Raw genomic sequence first — 13,773 nt, 5'->3', positions numbered from 1 at the left:
AAAGAGTTTATTCAACCCCCCTCTAAACTCCTTATCGATCCCCAACAAAACCAATTTTATTCTATTTATCTTACCAAATTTATCTACTCCAAAATTGAATTTTGAAATGAATCCTCTTTCCAGCACCATATATGAGTTGAATCCTTCCAAGATGTAATGTTCGTTAAATTTAAATTTGTTCGTTGTTATGAACTACCTACATATGGAAACAATGAGAACAACGAGACATTGAGTTTGAAATCTGTCTTTCATGATCGAGAAGTAAAAGATATTATTATTCTATTTGTACAAAATTTTAATTATTACGTATTAGTAATTCTTCTATATAACAAAGTTTAAGGATACATGATAGTATAAAATGTCCCGTAATGAAAATGATTAAATCAATTCCAAAGAAAGTACGCATCTTATTAAAAGACACCTTATAAAATTTATTGACATTTTTTTGGAATACACATAGTAAATGTTAGTAAAATAACTATTCTGATTTATACATAATTTACTTATGATCACATGTTTTATTTTTCTTTCCAAATATTATGTTGTTGTGTATTTTACGAAGATATTTTGTAGATAAAATCACAACCTATTTAGATAAAAATATTGATGAAACAATTATTTTTATCATTCAAATATGTCAAACACGTGCAATGCCACAAAATTATTTGTGAATGTGGATTTAAACAAAATTACTAAATTTTTTTAAAAAATATTTCTCATTAATTTTATTGAATGTGATTTAAAAATATTTTTTTTATCACATTTAAAAAATAATAATATTTAATTTCTCGAAAATTAAAGAATTAAATATTTATTAAGGTTGATGGTCGACATCAATACACTAAACATGATAAGAATCATGTCATTGCCTTAAGCTAACACAATCTTAAATTTTGATGTGTGACAGTGATTATTAACAAAAAAATTAATCGACATACGTTGTATTTAAGAACTTTTTTTAAAATTAATGAAAAAATAATTTTTAGTTTTTTATATTTATATTATTTTTTCAATTTAAATATATATTTGATACCCCATGGGAGACAGGCCCATCTTAGGGCCCCATTATGGAAGACAGGCCCATCAAAGGCCCTATTATCTCTGGCTCATCCTTAGCCCAAGTGGAAGATAAGCCCATCAAGGGCCCAGGTATTCTCCTATAAATACCAGGTTTGAGCGTATAATTATTCATTCATTATATTGTTTTCAGCAGCACCCTTAGCTGCTCCCCCCATATATCCTCAGTCACTGACTTGAGCGTCGGAGGGGCTACGCCAAGAAACCTTCCTGGCCCCCTCTTAACGATCTTCTTTGTTATTTCAGGCTCAGGGTAATTTCAAAACCCGCGTCTGGATTAGTGACACTTGCTGGGAGCGGACCCTAAATTTCCCGTGAGTATCACTTGGCGCCGTCTGTGGGAAGATCTGAGTTGAGACGTAGAGATGGTAGGGAGGCGAGGGAGTAGAAGAGTTAACTCAGTGTCATCGCGTCCTCAGAGGGGACCCGAACAGTCTCATGCTGAGGCGAGGCAGGAGCAACCGCATCTTGAGACGAGACATGAACAACCTCGTCAAGAGACCAGAACTGAGCAGCCCAATCACGAGACGAGGGTCGAGCAAACCCGTCCCAATGAGAATGTGGGAAACTGGACTCTGGAACAGCTGGGCCAATTTATAACCCGAACTGTGAATGAGGCCATGAAGCGGAATCAAGAATCTATATTTGTAGAGGAACAGGCCGCTCGACAGGAGCGTGAGGAAAATGTTGAAGTCCACCAGAGCAGGGTTGAAGAGACGCAACCACCTCAAAGTGGAGAAATTAGTGGGATGGGGGAGATGTGGAAGGAGATACGGAGATTGAGGGAGCAGGTGGGAAGCAGGACGCCGGTACCCAAGAGAGGAAGCCCTTTCTCACTAGCCATCTTGGAGGAAGGGCTCCCTCCGAATTTCCGACAATCAATCGTTGGAGAATATGACGGACATACAGACCCTAAGGAACACTTGGGAAGATTTGAGAATGCGGCTCTGTTGCACCAATATTCGGACGGAGTCAGGTGCAGGGTGTTTCTGGGCACGTTGGTGAGGTCCGCCCAGCAATGGTTTAATACCCTGCAGCCCAACTCCATACAGTCGTTCGAGGATTTCTCTGCAGCCTTCTTGCACCGATTTGCCAGCAGCAAGAGGCATCAAAAGAACTATTTGAGTCTATTTGTGATGAAACAACAAGAGGCTGAAACGTTGCGGGAGTTTGTCCAGCGCTTCGACACTGCTGCGCTAGAAATACCAGCGGCTACCCCTGACATCATGATAAGCGCCTTTACCCAAGGGCTGAGGGGGGGAGAATTCTTCAAATCGCTGGTCAAGAAGCCTCCGTCGAGCTATGATGACTTGTTAGCTCGGGCGGAGAAATATGTAAACTTGGAGGATGCTCAACGATACAGGAGGATGGAAAACCGGCCCGGAGGAAGTAGGGTGGAGGGAGCCGAGAGAGGTGGAAAGAAAAGGGGTGCAGGGGAAAGAGATGAGGACAGAACCAAAGGTAGAGGACAATTCTCATCACATGTTCCTCTGAATAGGAGTCGGGATAAGGTGATGGAGGTGAGGGAGTCGGGGGAGAGGGGGGAGAAGTCACAGAGGGTTGAGAGCAGTGCTCGACCTCCGCCACGGGGTAGACAGGAAGGGTCCTCGTCCGGGAATGAGCTGAGATCTCGCCCGTCTTCTAGGCGGGGTCGAGGCCCTCCATGGATACATCCAAGGATCGAAGCGCCGAGGAGAGAGGGTCGAGGTCAGGATGTCCCTCGGGAGCCCGCTGAACCGAGGAGGAGAATGAATGAGGATAACCACCCCACGAGAGGGATGATTCATATGATCTCGGGGGGTGCTACTGATGGAGATTCCGGGAGAGCGCGGAAAGCGCATGGGAGGAGGTTGGAAAATTTTGAGATTTCTAGAGGTGCGGACCTGCCCCCGGATCCCATCATCAGTTTCGGGCCTGAGGACCTCCGAGGCATCGTGGCCCCTCATAACAATGCCTTGGTGGTGACGGCTATCATTGCCAATTACGATGTGGCAAGGATCTTCATTGATAATGGGAGCTCTGTAAATATATTGTTTAAGAGCACGTTGGACCAGATGAAAGTCGAAGGATTCGAGTTTGATCCAGTCTCCACTCCTCTATATAGGTTCGCAGGCCATGTCATTCTGCCGTTGGGTCAGATTACTCTTCCCCTATCTTTGGGACGTGACTCTCGGCGGGTAACAAAGATGATAACATTTACCGTGGTAGATACCCCCTCATCGTATAATGGAATCCTGGGGCGGCCAGCCTTAAAGGATTTCAGAGCTGTAGCGTCCACCTATCATCAGAAGTTGAAGTTTCCTGTGGGGAGGGAGGTTGGAGTCTTATGTGGGGACCAGAAAGTCGCTCGTCGATGTTATGAGGGGATAGTGAAAGAAGAGGGGAAAAGGGCACGTGTGGAGGTCAATATGATTAGAAGGGGACGAAGCGGGTTGCCCGTGGTAAGGAGGGAGGTTCATGAGGTGATGGATGAGAAGCCGGAGATCGTGACATTGGGGCCTGACCAGAAAACTCTAAGAATAGCCCCTGACCTTGACCCAGAGGTAAGGGAAAAACTTATTACTTGTTTACAAGCTAATCTCAACAGGTTCGCTTGGTCTGCCCAAGAGCTCACAGGGACGAATCCAGAGGTAGCAGAACATCGGTTAAACATCTTACCGAATTCTCGTCCCGTGAAACAGAAGAAAAGACACTTCGGGCCCGAGAAAGATATAGTTATAAAAAAAGAGGTGGGAGAGTTGCTCAGTGCCGGGCACATTCGAGAGGTACAATTTCCTACTTGGCTCTCGAATGTCGTTCTTGTTCCGAAAAGTTCAGGAAAATGGAGGATGTGTGTGGACTTCAGAGATTTCAACAAGGCATGTCCTAAAGATTGTTATCCCTTGCCGCGGATAGATCAGTTGGTGGACTCCACAGCTGGACATCAGTATTTGTGCATGCTGGACGCTTATCAGGGGTACCATCAAATCCCCTTGGCAGTGGAGGATCAAGATAAAGTAAGTTTCATCACCTCGGAAGGAACTTTCTGTTACGTGGTCATGCCCTTCGGACTCAAAAATGCCGAAGCCACGTATCAGCGGTTGATGGATAAAGTCTTTTATAAGCAGGTGCGGAGGAATGTGGAAGTGTATGTGGATGACATCATGGTAAAGTCTAAGGATTCGACCCTGCTCATACCTGACTTAGTGGAGACATTTTCCACCCTCAGGTCCTATGGGCTGAAGCTGAAGCCTCAAAAGTGTATATTTGGGGTGAAGAGTGGGAAGTTTCTGGGCTATATGGTGACAGAGAGGGGGATTGAGGCTAACCCCGAGAAAGTTCAAACCATCCAGGGTATGGTCTCCCCTCGGGGGCCAAAGATGTTCAGCAGTTGACAGGGAGGATTGCTGCACTGGCACGTTTTATCTCGAGGTCCGCCCACAGGAGCTTACCTTTCTTCCGGACCTTGCGAAAAGCAAAAAAATTTGAATGGGGGCCGGATTGTGAGAAGGCTTTCACAGAATTGAAGGAGTACCTGGCCGAGCTTCCCGTCCTGGCCAAACCGGCAACGGGTGAGCCTTTATGGGTATATTTATATGCCACTGAAGGGGCTGTGAGTTCAATCCTTGTTAAGCTGGATGGATCAGTTCAGCAGCCGATGTACTATGTTTCGCATGCGCTCAAAGGGCAGAGATCCGATACTCCGGGTTGGAAAAATTGGCTTTGGCTTTGGTAATGACAGCCCGACGCTTGAGGCCTTACTTCTTATCTCATCCGATTGTGGTGCTCACGAACAGCCCATTGGGTAGAATTCTAACTCATTCGGATATGTCTGGCCGCTTGATCAAGTGGACCACTGAGCTAGGGGAGTATGACATCCAGTATGAGCCAAGAACATTTATCAAAGCACAAGCCTTAGCTGATTTTCTAGCTGAGACTGTGCATCTTGAAAATGAGGACCCTTGGAAAGTATATGTGTAGTAGCCCGAATGCCGAATTGGGTAATTAACGGATTAATGGTGATTAATCATGATCGGAAGGTCCGAAGATGGTTCGGAAGCACCGAAGAGTTCGGAAGGTCCGAAGTGAGATCGGAGGATCCGATCATTAGGTGTCAAGAGTTGATCGACACGTGGGAGTTCGGACGTTCCGAAGTGTAGGTTCGGTGGATCCGATCATGAGGTGTCAAGAGCAGCTGGACACGTGCATGTTCGGACGGTCCGAAGTGCATGATCGGAGGATCCGATCATGAGCTGTCAAGAGCCAATGGACACGTAGCGTTCGGACGTTCCGAAGTGATGTTCGGAGGATCCGAACATGGCCTATAAATAGTGGTCGGATTTCCTCATTTTGACTCGCCAATTCAGAGAATTCCATAGCATTTCAGTCGTTTCTGACAGGTTCTAGTCTTGTTCCGAGATTTGGGCACTAGCGGGGAGCTGCTGGTCTTGTAGCAGAGCTGTGCTATAGTTGGGAGCTAGCGGCATCAGCGGGCTAGCGACGGACGAAGGTTTGGAATTTTATCAGTATTTATCTCAGGATTATCTAGTTAAGTCTGGTAGATAAGTTTAGTGATGGTTTTCACTTGATGAATAGGCTTGGATTAGACCTGTTGTCTGGTGGTTCCAGTGGATTAGGATTGCTGTGATAGAGGTACGAAAGTACTATCCGAGATATCCTGGTTGAGTATACATTCATATATGTGTTGCATGATTATGTGGTGCATTGATATATGTCATATGATGCATGCTATTATGTCACGTTTATTACTGCACGTTGCATTTCATGTTGAGCCGTATCTCCTTCGAGATAGCCTTTGCTGTTGAGCTGTATCTCTTTCGAGATAAGCTATATCTTGGGGCCGCTCAGCCCTGTCTTGTGGACGCATGGACACCGAGAGTACACAGTGGCCGACGGGTCGGGAGGGCTTCGGTGGTCCGGGACATTTTAGGTCCACGTCTGTCTTGTAGTGGATGCAGTGACCCAGAGGTTGGACCGCGCGGCACTATCCACTTGGCGCCTCTAGACTGAGCATTGTTGAGATCCTTTTGTGATTCCTGTTTCTTGACTACCCCGGTATCATGATCATAGCATGTGCATTTCATATAGGTCTGTATACTCATACTTTTGTACTGGGCGTTCTTATCGCTCACGTCCTCGGTTTTGTTTATTCTTGGACACCCCATTCCCGCGGGGCAGGCCTCAGGTTGGACAGCTCAGGAGGAGCAGGAGGAGGACGTTGAGTAGCTGGTTGGTTTAGTTTATCGGTATTGTTTTGATTCGATTTGGTTGTATTGGATATTTTATTTTGAGTTATTCTAGACTTCGAATGGGTTGATATATCATGTTATGGCTTCATTGTAATTATTAAGTTAATTTCATGCTTAGTTTTCAATTATTAGGTGATTTCTGGATCGGGCACTACATATGTTGATGGTTCATCTTCTAGAGAGGGGAGCGGGGTAGGAGTGGTACTGATTTCACCAGCTGGGGAGGAAGTGAAGTTGGAAGTTAGGTTGGACTTTCGAGCATCCAACAATGAGGCAGAATATGAGGCTGTGTTGGCGGGACTGCGAGCAGCCAAAAATGTAGGAGCTACCCGGGCACTTAATTTTTCTGACTCACAGTTGGTAGCGCAGTAGATGAAGGGAATGTATGATGTGAAAGATGAGAAACTTATTGAGTATGCTCAAGAAGTGGACAGAGTTAGAGAGAAATTCACGGAGATTACATTTGAACAGATTCCCAGGAAAGAAAATGAGAAGGCAGACACTCTAGCCAAAATGGCTGGACAATGGGGAGTTGGAAGACTAGAGATGTGGTATTTCAAATTGAACTCACACCTCAAACGAGTTCACCCGCAGTTGAACAGGAGGAGGAGGATTGGAGAACCGCAATAACTGATTATTTCAAAGAGGGAAAGCTTCCCGATGACCCTCGCGAAGCTCGTAAGTTGAAGATGAAATGTTCACGTTATGTGATGGTCGGAGATGTGTTGTTTAGAACATCTTTTGCAGGGCCGCTTCTTCGATGTTTGAGTTATACAGAGGCTGATTACGTGCTCCGAGAGGTTCACGAGGGATGTTGTGGAAATCATCTAGGGGCTTATGCATTGGCGAGGAAAGTGATGCTCGTCGGTTATTCTTGGCCCTCGATACTGTATGATGCTCAAGAGTTAGTGATGTCTTGTGATAGTTGTCAACGTCATGCCCGATTGCATCACCGGCCAGCGGCCATGATGAAGACTGTCACGGCCGCCTGTCTTTTTGACCAGTGGGGAATGGATATTGTGGGACCTTTTCCTACAGCTCCTGCTCAGAAGAAATTCCTTTTGGTAGCGGTTGACTATTTCTCAAAATGGGTAGAGGCAGAACCGTTGGCCAGAATCACTGAGGATGACGTCATGAAGTTCTTGTGGAAGAATATAGTATGCAGATACGGGGTACCCAGGAGACTGATATCCGATAATGGGAGACAGTTCCAAGGGGCCAAGATCCATGCTTGGTGTAAGGAGATGAAGATCCAACAGGTCTTTACCTCTGTAGCTTACCCGCAGAGTAATGGCCAGGTAGAGGTGACTAATTGGACGCTGGTGCAGGGTCTGAAAGTTCGACTGGGCAAAGCTAAAGGCAATTGGGTGGATGAGCTACCAAGTGTCTTATGGGCATACCGAACCACTCCGAGAGAAGGAACCAAAGAAACTCCTTTCGGTTTGGTTTATGGTACTGAAGCAGTGCTCCCGGCTGAGATCGGGTTGGAATCGGCAAGGGTGATGTTTTATGACGAAGACAATGGTGCGAGACGCGCTACTGACCTTGATCTGTTGGAGGGAAAGAGAGAATCTGCCAGCATTCAACTGGAAGCTTATAAGAACCGCATTGCACAGTCTTATAATCGAAGAGTCGTGCAGAGAAACTTTCAAGTGGGTGACTTGGTCCTAAGGAAGGTGCAAGAAGAACAGAGGGGGAAACTGGACCCAAAGTGGGAGGGTCCCTTCAAGGTGGTCGAGAGACTGAGCTCTGGAGCCTATTACTTAGAGAATACGCAAGGCAAAGATTTGAAGAGGCCTTGGAATGCTTATCACCTCAGAAAATATTATTCTTGATTCTGTCATTGATGTATTTTATTTCCTGAATTTTCCTATGTAATCTATAGGGATTCAATAAAATCAAGTTCTTCCCTTTAGTTCATGAATGTTGTTATATTGTGAGAGTGATAAAATAATTCTATTTTCCTACTAAGGGGGCCCCTCTTAACGATCTTCTTTGTTATTTCAGGCTCAGGGTAACTTCAAAACCTGCGTCTGGATTAGTGACACTTGCTGGGAGCGGACCCTAAATTTCCCGTGAGTATCAATATTTATTTTTCACTAATTTTTAATAATATCATTTGATACATCACATGAGTTAAATACTATTAATAATAAAAACAAAGTAAGAAGAAACTTAAAAAAAAAAAGAATATCAAAGATTTGCACTGATAAATTAAATGAAAAGTGAAAAATGTGGTGATCCATCACGATCATACAACCAATCATGTTATTTATTCTCAGATTGTATTTTTCTCGAAAATATTATTATCCCCTGGGCCTGGGGGATTAATTGCAGTCAAATTTTATCGAGACGTGAGGTAATTATTTGATTTAGATCCTAGTGATCCGATTCAGTGGAATTCAAGGAAATTCAAGTGAATTCAGCTTCCAAGTGAGCAATTTGTTCAACAGATTGAAGATTTTGGGTGATAATCGTGGAGAATCGGAGGAGAAGAAGGCGATTGAGGTACGATTGGGCTCGAATTTGAGATGAAACTGGAATTGATGGAATAATGAAGAATTTGAACATGGGGCCGCTATTTTAGGGAAATTTTCAGCGCAAAAAAGTATGTTACTAATTGTTAATTTTCGAAGTTATTCTTTTTAAATTTTCAATCCTGGAGTAAATGGAAACCAACAAAATTTTCCTTTATACATCTTCCAAGTTACCTTATTTATTTTGTTTTTGACTACTCATCATTCAACTATTTATTTCTCGTATTCATGTTCGAATGTGTTGGGTTGAGTTCCGATTAATTAATTTGGCAAAATTACAAATCGAAGATGAATTGGTTTTTGGACCAATTTGGTAAGAACACGAGTTGAAAGATTGTCATATCGTTGTAATAGACTGGAATCTTGTTTTTGCTAGTAATCCTAGAAATTTACTGATTGAGTGTTTTCGTTAAAAGATTCCCCCGTGTTCTTCAATATTGAATTGGCTTTCTTGGAAGAACCGTCAACGGATCCTGTTTTCTTTTTCGTGTGCGGGTTAATACACATTTTTATATTGCAGCTACAATGCTAAACGTTGAATAATTTTCTGTGATTTTATTCCATTAATGTGTGTTTTCTTTATTCATCATGTTTGAATATCGCTGCAAGTCAGCACCTGATCTGATTATGGTGATCGGGCCATAATGTGGTGTAAAGTTTCTCTCTCTCTCTCTCTCTCTATATATATATATATATATATATATATATATATATATAGAGAGAGAGAGAGAGTTTTGCCACATGAGCACTTGTGTGACCACGGGCTAAAGTGGCGTCTTGAACATTCAATATGTGGACGTCCCCTCAGCTGGTGCACACATAGGTTCTTATGGTGGATGCTTACCATATCAAAACTATCTATATACATATATGTATTATATGTGTTTCTATGGCAATATTTCTGCTGAAAGCTTTGTATAACTGTTTTTCTTTGTTGTTTCAGTAGTATGGCAACTCCAGTGGAACCTCCAAATGGCATTAGATCTCGAGGGAAACATTATTACTCAATGTGGCAAACACTTTTTGAGATCGACACTAAATACGTGCCGATCAAGCCTATTGGTCGAGGAGCTTATGGCATCGTGTGTTCTTCTGTCAACAGAGAAACTAATGAAAAGGTTGCAATCAAGAAGATACATAATGCTTTTGAGAATCGTATTGATGCACTCAGAACCTTGCGCGAACTTAAGCTTCTCCGGCATCTTAGACATGAAAACGTGATAGCTCTCAAAGATGTTATGCTACCTATACAAAAGGGCAGTTTCAAGGATGTTTACTTGGTCTACGAGCTTATGGATACTGATTTGCATCAGATAATCAAGTCCTCTCAGACACTTACAAATGATCATTGCCAGTATTTCCTCTTCCAGGTACTCAATCAGTGGCTTCAGCATTTTTTAGCATGTTCGTAATTCAACTGTATTTGTTTGTTTCATTTCTGAGCCATTCCTTTTGAAGACCGGCAAAATGAATTGCTGAACAATGTGCTGACTAGACCTGAGAAGTGCTGTAAGATTTGTTGAATGGCCAAGATCATTTGTAATACCTTGATATTTTGTTCCAGGGAGGGTCAGATTGAACTTTTTTTTTTTTTTGCTATCATGGCCATCATAGTCTCAGACTACCTACGAGTGAGTGTGAACCAATTATGTGTTGTCGAAAGTTGCTGATACACACACACTGTGGCAGTATCGAAATCCCTGCAATTTTTTCCAGGAATATGATAGGTGATCAAATATGTCAGATTCTATTGTAAGTCCTTCACATATTCAAAAGAATGCATGATGCAATTTGTTCCAGAAATCATGCCAGCATAATTCTATTGTGTATCATCCAAGAGCTGAGCATCAAGAATAGATCACCCCTTTCTTTGGAACGACTCCCTAGTTGCTCATACACAACAATGAGCTGCCCAGATTTAAAACCATGATTGTTTTTTTAACGATTTTTTTGGTTGTCATAGTCAGTATGCATGGGACTTCGTATTTAAAAACTGACCACACCTCCCCAACCTCCTCTGGGCTTCTCTTTTTTTTTTTCAATGCAGTTACTGAGAGGTCTGAAATATCTCCACTCAGCAAACATTCTTCATCGAGACTTAAAGCCAGGGAACCTACTGATCAATGCAAACTGTGATCTAAGAATATGTGATTTCGGGCTCGCACGCACAAACAGCTGCAAAGGTCAGTTCATGACAGAATATGTGGTCACTCGCTGGTACCGTGCTCCGGAGCTCCTTCTCTGCTGTGACAACTATGGTACATCCATTGATGTGTGGTCTGTTGGTTGCATCTTTGCGGAACTTCTTGGCAGGAAGCCCGTTTTTCCAGGTACCGAATGCCTTAACCAGCTTAAATTAATCATCAACATACTCGGTAGTCAACAGGAAGATGATCTCAAATTCATTGACAATCCAAAGGCCAAAAAGTACATCAAATCTCTTCCATTCTCCATGGGAACTACGTTTTCTCACCTTTACCCTCACGCCCATCCTTTAGCAATTGATCTTTTGCAAAAGATGCTCGTCTTCGACCCTTCGAAGAGGATTGGTGTAACCGAAGCGCTTCAACACCCGTACATGTCTCCCTTATACGATCCAAGATGCGACCCTCCGGCGCAAGTCCCCATCAATCTTGACATAGATGAGGATTTAGGGGAAGAGACAATTAGGGAATTGATGTGGATGGAAATACTAAACTACCATCCTGAAGCTGTTGCTGCCAGTATGGAAATCACCATATAACCTTGAGTTCGGCATATTGCAGCGGCAATAGAAACTTGTATTTGTAACTTCAGAAGTTTATGTCAACATTTTCTGCTGTTTTTTCTGTTCCAATAATCTTAACAGACTATTGAAGCAGTTTGGGCTGCCAATGTGCTTACTACTATGTTCATGGGCTGAACTTTTTATATCAAGTTCCTTCTACTTTGTACATAATATTTGTGTGCAAAAAAGAAACAAACAAAAAAACACTTTTCTTAATTTGTAAATTATTCATATGTTGTCTAATATATGAGATTTGTTCTGCTGTGAATGTTTTATGATCACTATTGTGAAGCTTTTCTGATTCGTATGTGCAATTAACATTCTATCCATTCCTGTAGTAGTGAATAGCCAACATGGTTCTCTATTTTTGATTGCCTAAAAAATGTATGAATGATTTCACCTTGAGTTGTATTTTCTTTGATCTTTTCTTTTTTATTCTCCTTTTGTTTTATTTCCGAATTTTTAATTGCTGGACAAATATATACTGGGAATTGGGATTGAAAATATCTTATCCCTTCGACAATTTTTTTACTTTCAAAAAATGTGTTGGTCACTATCTTGACTTTTTTATCCATATTGAACCTAATATTTGTCTTTAAAACACTGTTTGCAGGAACTTTACAAGAGCTTTCGTTAAATCTCAATCATGCATTTGCAACACTGTGCGGCTGTGCCCTAAACATGCGAAATTGATAGTAAATCCCTGAAAATAAACATCAATTTATGCTCAGTCCCTTGATCATAAACTTTTATTCTGCACTCCTTAATGCATCTAAAATCTTTGTTTTCACTCCCTATTTCACATTTTGACTCATTTCTCATTTATATTTTATTTTATTTCCCATTAATAAATAAATTTTCCTTAAACATAATCTCTCTTTTATTTCTATATTTCCTCCCCTCCCCCTCTTGCACTCCTCACGACGGAAACTAAATCCCTATTCCCTAGCCACCAAGTCCACCTACGCAGACAGCCAACGACTAGCGAAACCCACCGGCCGAAGGAAGCTACTGTAACTCACGCCAACGACCCCCTTTCTTCTGTAAGTTACCTCTCTTTCTCTCTTCTATAAACGCACGCCTCTTCTTCTCTAACCCACACAAGCTTCTCCTCTCTCAACTTGATGCGAGAAAAACCACAACCCAAGGAACCCATTCACTTGCGACACCGACCGACGAAGGTTTTGAAGATGGCGACTACGAGGGACGAGCTGGAGCAACAAAGGAGACGAAGGCATTGAGTTTCTGTCTCCAAGTTTTGATAATTTGGTTCAATTTCTTCAATTATTTATGCGATCAGTAAATCAGAAGCTTGTTGTCTCTGTTCTTGGCTTTCTGCTGGTTTTTGAATTTGGAGGGATTTTCTTAAAAGGTCTATAGCAAAGTAGTCTAGTGAATTTGTTAGAATAGATGTCCTGCAAACCAACGGTTGCTATGAAATTTATTGACTCAAGTGAAATTAACAATTTTTATTTTAATATAATTTAACTTTTTAATAGTTTCATTATACTTTATCTGTATACTCATGCAATCAGCATAAATAAAGTTCTTGATTATACTTTATACAAATGAATCGTAATTCGATGTTGAAACTCGTTTATAAATATTGTATGATATAAATTCGTTTCTAGTCGATTCAGCCGTCTAAAACATGGATAAAGGTCGCTTGAGCTCGAGACTAGCATCTGTGATGTTGTGTATTGCGTTTCTTGGTAAGGACATAGAGATGTCCAAACATGCAGATGAGTAGTCATATGATGATTATACCGAACAATCCTACCTCGGACTTTCCAAGTGATTATCATTCATCGAGAGGATAAGTCCGTGGTTATGATTGTACACTATTAGTCCTTACGACCCGGGACAACACCGAGGCTCTATATGCTAGGGTTGTGTTTTGACTCGTTTACCAGCTCCAGGAGAGTCATCATGTGGCGAGATGGGTACAGTTGCGACACATATAGGAGCCAATGCATTGTAGTCGGGGATTCACCGCTCACCTTCGGATGTGGATATCCTATGTGATCTGATGAAATTATAGTGCGTAGAATCTCTGACCAGAGTATGAGATGTACGTTAGAGAAGGAGTTCTCCAACCGTATATGCGATGCCACTATTATAGTTATCACATAGTTATCGAATT

At 42.2% G+C, this 13,773-nt stretch overlaps 2 protein-coding genes across 6 annotated transcripts; both read left to right on the top strand.

Annotated features, from left to right (window-relative positions):
* Positions 1 to 1,442: 1,442 nt before the first annotated feature.
* On the top strand, positions 1,443 to 4,451 carry LOC140827162 (uncharacterized). Its single transcript, XM_073189776.1, has one exon. The coding sequence runs from the start codon at positions 1,443 to 1,445 to the stop codon at positions 4,449 to 4,451; it is 3,009 nt and encodes a 1,002-aa protein (XP_073045877.1).
* Positions 4,452 to 8,569: 4,118 nt separating this feature from the next.
* Positions 8,570 to 12,823, top strand: LOC140827438 (mitogen-activated protein kinase homolog NTF3-like). Of its 5 annotated transcripts, none has more exons than XM_073190109.1 (3): positions 8,570 to 8,834; positions 9,810 to 10,233; positions 10,911 to 12,823. In XM_073190109.1, exons 2-3 carry the CDS (start codon positions 9,811 to 9,813, stop codon positions 11,604 to 11,606), a joined length of 1,119 nt encoding a protein of 372 aa, XP_073046210.1. In that variant the 5' UTR covers positions 8,570 to 8,834; position 9,810; the 3' UTR covers positions 11,607 to 12,823. The 5 variants fall into 5 exon arrangements, with proteins under 5 accessions (XP_073046210.1, XP_073046207.1, XP_073046209.1 ...); XM_073190106.1 differs by having other exon boundaries at positions 9,807 to 10,233; XM_073190108.1 differs by having other exon boundaries at positions 8,570 to 8,934.
* Positions 12,824 to 13,773: the final 950 nt, after the last annotated feature.

This window comes from Primulina eburnea, chromosome 3, assembly GCF_022965805.1.
Source record: "Primulina eburnea isolate SZY01 chromosome 3, ASM2296580v1, whole genome shotgun sequence".
Taxonomy (NCBI): Eukaryota; Viridiplantae; Streptophyta; class Magnoliopsida; order Lamiales; family Gesneriaceae; genus Primulina; species Primulina eburnea.
This window is presented reverse-complemented; position numbering and strand designations above follow the sequence as displayed.

Coding starts and splice junctions, on each gene's coding strand:
- LOC140827162 (XM_073189776.1), top strand. CDS start 1,443: ATGGTAGGGAGGCGAGGGAGTAGAAGAGTTAACTCAGTGTCATCGCGT.
- LOC140827438 (XM_073190109.1), top strand. CDS start 9,811: ATGGCAACTCCAGTGGAACCTCCAAATGGCATTAGATCTCGAGGGAAA. Junction 10,234..10,910: donor GCCAGTATTTCCTCTTCCAG/GTACTCAATCAG, acceptor TTTTCAATGCAG/TTACTGAGAGGTCTGAAATA.